Source organism: Struthio camelus, chromosome 3 (assembly GCF_040807025.1).
Source record: "Struthio camelus isolate bStrCam1 chromosome 3, bStrCam1.hap1, whole genome shotgun sequence".
In the NCBI taxonomy this organism is placed as follows: domain Eukaryota; kingdom Metazoa; phylum Chordata; class Aves; order Struthioniformes; family Struthionidae; genus Struthio; species Struthio camelus.
In genome coordinates this window covers 58,682,647-58,690,613 of record NC_090944.1, presented here as the reverse complement: position 1 = coordinate 58,690,613, position 7,967 = coordinate 58,682,647, and the positions used below count along the sequence as shown (strand labels likewise).

General features: G+C 39.4%; 1 protein-coding gene across 4 annotated transcripts in view; it reads right to left on the bottom strand.

Annotated features, from left to right (window-relative positions):
* Positions 1-1,269: 1,269 nt before the first annotated feature.
* CRYBG1 (crystallin beta-gamma domain containing 1) overlaps positions 1,270-7,967 on the bottom strand; it is a 95,301-nt gene continuing 88,603 nt past the window's right edge. For all 4 annotated transcript variants that reach the window (XM_068937937.1, XM_009676919.2, XM_068937938.1 and 1 more), the window contains 2 exons: positions 5,944-6,106; positions 1,270-3,014 (listed from right to left, as the gene is read on the bottom strand). In XM_068937937.1, the coding sequence (XP_068794038.1) occupies positions 2,926-3,014; positions 5,944-6,106 (252 nt within the window). In that variant the 3' untranslated portion in view covers positions 1,270-2,925. The remainder of the gene's footprint in view (positions 3,015-5,943; positions 6,107-7,967) is intronic.

Here is a 7,967-nt window from a genome sequence, read left to right as displayed (position 1 = left end):
GTTCTGCCTGCAGTCTGTCCGTAACTGGTAAATGACAGTTGAACATGAATCAGTATGTATGAACAGCTGTGGAAAGGATGCATCATTTAAAAAAAAAAGGAAAAAAAAATCTGTTTTAAAAAAAATCTGTTTTTCTGATTCCTTCCTACTTGTTAATGAATCTGTGAAACAAACAAACAGTCACGAATTTCTAAATAAAAGCCATGTTAAAAATGTAGTTTCAGGTCTTGCAGGACACTTGCTCTTGGGGGTAAAAGGAACAGTTGGCAGCACCCTTAGTTTGTAGATCTGTGGAGCTTTTATTTTCTAGATATGGTTTAGCTAAGTACCAAAATGCTGTGTGGATAACCACCAAATAAAGGATTGCTGGTACTGAATAACAAACAAAGAGTAGTCAACAATTTAAAAAGGGGATACATAGTAGTGGTCACAGAGGTCACTTCCTGAAGAAGGAGCTGTTTCCCTTCCTTTGGGTTATTTAAGAGAACTCTATTGGAGTGAGGAGAAAAAAAGTGAACTTCCCTCCAGAAGCACACTTGCGTCTAATTGTCCACATGAAGCTTGGGCTGTTCTTTCCTCCTTGGTCTTCATTATTGTTTACTTTTATTAAAGTATATTGTTTGACTCAACCTAGTTTATCCTCAGAAGCTGTCCACTGCACTGTATTAGGTACAGTCACAGTGCTGTCTCAAGACTTGATAGGCTTTCACCAAATCTCTCTTAGTGTAACTGACCTGAGTAGAGGTATGAAACGAAATCAGAGTGTAGCTCATAATTATTCTAGTGGCCAGAGTCATGGTACAGGGTTCATGTAGGTGGGCCAGATGCAGTTTTGTCAGTGATCAGGAGCCCCTGCTCCTTCCATGCTCCCCATCACTGCTGGTGTTATGTTACAGTGCTGGAGGGGGTGTTTTTTGTTTTTTAACATTCCATTTTGAGAGAGGGGACACAGAATGACTTCCCCTGCAGTTATGCAGGTAGATCAAAGGAGAAGAGTAACCTGCTCCTCCAGAACTGCACATTTTACTTTGGTGCAGCTATGGTGGTAGAAAAAAAAGTCATGTAGTATTCTCCCACCAGGGGACAGAAGCAGCAGCCATGTGATCTGTGGCCCCATGAACACGTTGGTATACATTCCTCAGAGGCTGCAGCTACTCCACGCTTGTTCATCCCTTATTAGCATTATGGACAGAATAGGGCACAAGAGAGAAGCAAAAGTAACTGTGAAATGAAGTTATTTTTAAAGGTAGAAAACTGACAATAAAAAGTTACCTAACTTAAATTTATTTGTGAAATGCCATATTATATTTAGCAAGAGCACATCAATATAACAAAGTATCACTGTTTGGAACCAATAACAACACGTTTCCTATAAAGAACCAAAAGCAGCACATTTCAGAGCAACAAAACTTGAGTACTTGCGTACAAAAGGAAGAGTATTAGTAAGGCACTTCCTCTCAGGTGGTAACAATAAAAGGACCACTATCCTTTGAGGCAACACAACAGTAATGCAAATGTTCCTTTTAAACAGATCACTAGACAAAGGATGCTCCTAGGAGCAACTTGTAGTACCACTGGTCTAAGCCAGAACAAAACACAGCAGCATAAGAGTCTGTTCCTATTTTACTTTTCTGCCAACATTATTAAAGAAAACTAAGATATACAGTTTCAACATAGGGCAACAGAAGAACCTTCTGCAGTCATTTAATACCTCTGACTTGTCACAAGCTTTTTACCAAACCAGTACTACTTACTTTGAACAGGCACCACCCTTGTGATTGGGTACGTATCCAAGCTGCGCTATGCCACTAACTACAGCAGTCTGATGTTTTCTTCCCAGCAGCAACTGGGAGCCAGCAGTCCACTGCAGATGTTGTTCTTCAGTGCCACCTGAAATACCTGGAGTAGGGCATGCTCCATGGTAAGCTAGAGCATAAACAAGCCAGCAGAGGCCAAAAGGCAGCATCTGAAAAGCCTGGTAACCACTGTGCTTTTTCAATCATTTACAGTAATACATTTCTTAAAAATTATTTACCGTATAGAAAACGAGAATACTTCAGTTTAAGATGACTGTATTTACTCAATTTGTTTTAAAGGGTAAAAATCTGTCTTGGCCAAGTAAAATACTTGTACTTCAAAAAATTAGGCAGCCTAGAAAATGGGCAAGTTCTTCACATTCTGATGCATCCTTTAGCCAGCCCTCTTTTTCCTGACAAACTTCTACTCATTTACATCCTCTCTCTAAGAAAGAAAAAAATCTAGATTTTTTTTTTTTCTTAAATTTAGGACTACTATTGTAGCATACTAACTATATTTGAAGCCACATACTAAATAATATCTGGATATGCTGTGTGCGCTAACAGTCTTTAAACTTTCAGGAAACATAACTTTGTCCCAGTGAAACAAATATATTAATTTTCAGTAGTGACTATTCCTCTATACTACAACCCATAGGTCCATGTTGCTATACCCCCCATACACATTGCACTCCTGTCCTTTATAACATAAGCTTTAACTATTTTTCAGCCCTTCTCTCAGTTACCAAAAAAAAAAAAAAAAAGAAACTCTTAAAAATAATTTAAAATTATGCTTATTCACTATTCTGGATTAAGTACTCACTGACGTGATTATAGCTCCATGTGGTCTCCCCCAGCTTTAGTTCTTTCATGGTAGCCTGAGGGACACTGCCATTCTCTGTATCACAGTGGTTTGTGAAGATAAAAAAAAGACTGCAAGATACTCAGGTTTTTATAGGGATAATAATCTTAGCTACAGCGACATGAAATGATCGTTGCTTGTTCTTCTCAATATTGCAAAGCCAAGACAAAAGTCTCATTGTTGATCTTGTATCCTTCAAAGATGGCAGTGCCAATTCTAGCATCCAGAATAGCAGCCAATTCAGACGTTGTCTTTGCTTGTTTGGATTTATACCGCTAGTGGTTCCCAACACTGTGTTAGTCTTTCTTCATTGACTGCGTTGACAACGACATGGTCACGATCATATTGTGTGCCCCCTGAAAAGAAAAATTCAACAAGTGTACATAACCTCTGAAATGAGAGACAGACTGTAGTCTAGGTTTCAGGCCTTTCTAAGCGCTTGTGAAGACAGTTCCTCCTCTCCCCAACACACAGAAAAGACAAACCCCTTTTCATCCCTGCCTGCTTTTGGAGTTTGTTTTGGGATGGGGGGGGGGGGTGTTGTCTGCTCCCCCCCCACCCCCCTTCAGTAATTCAGCACCTCACCTTTTTCAGGCTGGAGGGGAAAGGAAAGAAATACTATAACACAGTCAGGTCTAGCTCCTTTTAAGACTGTCACCTCCCAAAGTCAAATTTAGCTCCTCACTTTCTCCTCAACAGTTAAGTTGCTTTGCTCTAAAGATGTTTACACTATGAAATAAGCGCTGCACCTAACTGACAATACTACCATGACAGCACCAAAGAAAAAACAAGGCAAGGGATGAGGTCTGGTACTCATTTAGTCTAAATCATCGTAATCCTGTATTTTGACCAACTGCATCACAATTTGCTATACACAGAATATCACCCACTGTTCAGTAGTGTTTACTGGTAGCTGAACAAAATGCAAAAATGCAAAAGTATATCCCTTTCTTTGATGGGCTTTATTTACTTAGGTTACACAATGCCAAATATGTTCTCACAGAAGAGCACCATTAGAGCTCTGACTTAAGACACCCACAGGCAAAAGATCTGTTCAACCAGAACTGAGAGTCAAACCTGATGCTTTGTTCTCAGAACTAGTACCTACGGCAGAAACACGACACGTGCATCTTTCTTCTCATACACCAGGTCTGCAACAGCAGGTAGCATTCCCGCTGCAAGTAGCTGCCTGAGCCAACCATTTGTCTCCAACCCCGGGATACTTCTGCAGATCCTCCCCAAAGGAGCAACAACAGCAGGCCTGGCAGCTGAAAGCTATGCATCAAGCTATCAGTATAACAAATACTGACTCCAGCATATCCAAGAAAAAAGATGCTGGATACTTTAAAAGTCCTACGTGGTCAAGCACGCTTGATAGCAGCACCTTTGCTTTTGTATTAAGGGAACACCAGCTCAGGCCATCCCACTGGTCTCCACTTCAGGAATTTGGGACAGACTTTCTGGTCCCACGGTCCCAAATCCAAAAGGTCCAATAGGAAGGTTATCACCACCATGTTTTCTCTCCCTCCCATCACCAGGCAACTTTTAGAGAGCAGTACAGCTACATAGCAGAAATATTTGCAGAATTCTCCACAAAAAGAACAAAAAGGGAAAAATTAATCAAATATTCGCAGAAGAAAAAACCTTTTACCTACAGCTACAGGGAATAACATCAGATACATAGCTCAGTTATCACTGCTACAGCAAAAATATTTTGTAAGCAGTATCTGATAGAATGTAAATGTCTAAAAACGGGACAAAGATTCCTTTCAGTGGAACAAGAGACTAAATTTACACTGATAAATATTATGGAGTGGTAAAAGGGACAAGCCACTCTACTGTGCCAGTACGTCCACAAGATGGCATTGTCAGCGCACAGCTGAATAACTACATTCACTTGCTGAAGAACTCATTAAGGCCGAGTTTGTCGTCAAGAATGCATCGACAGAATTGACAGGAGCATATAATGTTCCTATTAGTCTTTCTCAAATAAAAGCTAAATGTACATACTCTTAAAAAAAAAACCTGTACTGTAAATCTGAAAAAAAATGAAGAATGGATAAATCATTTCAGTTGTGTATTTGTTACTGAATCTATACTTTCCTCACCAGAGCTATTGACTGTGAAGTTTTTCAAATATAAATGCAGACTACATAATGTGCTTTTAACATGATTAACTGAAGACAAGCCAGCATAACACTATTTCTGCCTTTTTTGTGCCACTCAGAACTGAGTTTAGAAAAAAATATGTGCAGAGTCACTGTGCCTAAAGACTCTCCTCTGAACTGCAGTCTTTTTGATAAGTTTACAATTAATTACCACACTCTTTATACGGCAGTAAAGAGAATTTATGAGTATTTATGCCAGTGTTACCTCACAGTCAGACATTATATAACCCTTTTCTCACAGTGCTGCTAGTCTTGTCCTTTTTAATTACACAGTGCTGACTGCTGACTCTGGGAATTTTGTATTTTTAGTAATTGCTGTGATTAATGTCACAGCGTCAATTCAAAATTAATTTTAAAATGACTAAAAGTGTTAACAGCTATGGGAAATGATTACTTCTCCCCCTCAATACAAAGGTTATGCAAAAACATCTAATCATGCTAATTCTACTGACCACTTGATGCTTTTACTGGACCTATGAAACTGTGAAAGCCAAGATAGTTCAAGAATAGTATCACATGAAGCAAACTGCTGTGACTAAAGCTAGTGCAAGATGTGCACCAGGGGTACACAGATCTTAGTCTGCTATGAGAAAATCTCATGTTCATAATACAAACAAAAAGCCCTTTGCATCTAATCACATCAGATTCACAGATCAGATGTGATGTGATCAGATCACATCCGTGTACCTTTCCACTTCGGAAAGCCTTTTCTTTCCTAACATCCTTTGGCTATCGCATCTACAACAACTACTATATAAGAAAACTTGCTCTATATGAATTAATGAGAAGCTATGTTTTTCTTGGTTCAGCATTTAAAAATAATTATATTCACATCACCCTGTGCCAAGTAAAATTGACAACTGAGGGTACTACACTGAGTGGACACTGGGAATACAAGATAAGCAAGTACTCTGAGTTACTAAGCTCTACATAGGGAAAAAATGAAGTCTCAAGGCCTGTATAATTCAGAAGGTCAGGCTAGATAATCGGTTCCTTTCTGATTCTAGATTAAAGTAACTATAATGCCACGCTTACTTTATAGGCACGTTTAGTGCCTATCTCACTGTATACACCATGTATTCAAGACACAATGTAATGAGATAACACGTTTGCTTACCTTTGATATCTAAAACCAGTTTTGGTTTCATCTTGCTGTAGATCCTGCCATCAGGACTAATATGCCAATATTGTTTGTCTTCATTCCGCTCCAGTGACAGACCCAGTTTAGAGCCAGGAGTTATAAGATTTCCAACAATTGTCAAGCAGCAGTCCTCTGCCATCTGTATCATCAGAAAGGCAACACCAGTCATTCAAAAGGCCCTTTCTCTAGTATCTACTTGTTGTTATCTGGGGAGATACAAGTAGGTGAGAACTGGACCTCGGAACCACTTCCTTCCCCCTAAAGGAACGTATTTTTCTCCTAAACTCAGTTTATTTTTCTTTTGTTCCTGTTTCTGCTGACACTCACCACTACATAAGAATATTAACATAACCATGCTATATCAGATCAGAAGGTGCAATTAGCACCTGCCTCTAGCAGTGACCAGTAGCAGATGGTACAGAAGATTACGTTCGCTCTGTTGTCGTATAGCAGTATTTTCCTGATCAACCCTCCCAGCCTACAGGAATTTCCAGCCCAGGGACTTTTCCGTGCACAGCTGCTGCCTTTAACAGCTTGAAGGATGCTGTCCCATATGTGAAATTGTTAATCACTCACCCACTGAGACCAGCGTAACCCTTTCACACATGCACCATTCTGCGCAAAGTAGTTCCACACCTTAACTACACATTGTGCAAAGAAATACCATTTATTTGAGATGCAACTACTAGCTTTATCTGATGCTCTCCTTCCCCTTCAACCGATGACCCTTTAAGGGGACAATGTTGTCCATACTAAATCTGTGTTTACAGACTGCAATCATATGAACCCTCAAACTGGTCATCCCCAGGTACCTAAAAAAAAAAAAGGTCCTGAAAAACCTTCCTGAAAATCTCAGGCATACTGACACATACAGTGACTAAGAGTTGATAAGATGAACTAAACCGACAGGGACAAAAGCACAAGTTCTTCCAATGAAATTTATTTGCCTATGTGCATGCATACACCCACTCAACAAGCCTAATTTTCTTCCCAAAGTGTGGTGAAAGCATGTGTTAGTGCAAACTACAAAGATTCTACTGCTATTTCATAGAAAGATGGCACAGGTCTGTAAGAGTGCTGTCATTTGTGAGCAGTGTTGCTGTCCTGCACTCAGTACTAAGCTACCTGACTCTGCTATACAACACAAGTTGTGTATTCTGTTCGCATGAAAACTTGTACTACAAAATACATGCAAGGTTTTAAAAAAAAAAAAAAAAAAAAAAAAAAAGAGCATTTACCCTAAGCCATATAATACCGCACCGTCCTGATATGTATACTTTCACTGAAAGTTTGAGAGGCACTGTCATGAGAAAAGTCTTTTTTATGTGATATTAAAGCTGTTTGCTTAGTTGGCATCATGTTACTGTCTGCATTAATCCCTTTTACTACCGCATCTGTCCTGTAAACATGTCCAAACAACGCCTGAGCTTATTAACAGTGAGATCTTCCCTTCAGGATAGATGACATGGTTACAAATGGCGCCTTTGAAGTTACGCAGTCCTACAGAAAGTTCACATGATTCTTTGTACTCAAGCTGTTTTACTGTTTTAAGGTAACTTCATTTTCTTTGGCCCACATCCCTACCTAAGACTAACGTACCTGCTTAGGCATTATGAACTGTGCACTCAATGACACTTTGCACATGATTAGTTTTATAGACTGAGAAAAGTAGAACCTCATTTGGAAACGTGTAAGCAGGAGTGGAAAAAGGATGAATTTAACCAATATAGGATAACCAGCACAATATTTTTTAGGATTTCATCTTTCAGCTTGCCTGACCGCAGGTGAGACTATAACCTACACCACACTAGCATCTAACTGCCCCAAATAATACTAGTATATGTAGCTCAAAAGATTATCAGGAAAATCTGCATTTTAAAAGGTCTCCTCTGCTTTGATACTTCTGTGGTATTTCTACTGTAGAGAAAGGGGGCATGGAAGTGGAGGGAGCACGTGAAAAGCAAGATTATGATCTTCTGATACTTACTGTACTTACTCTT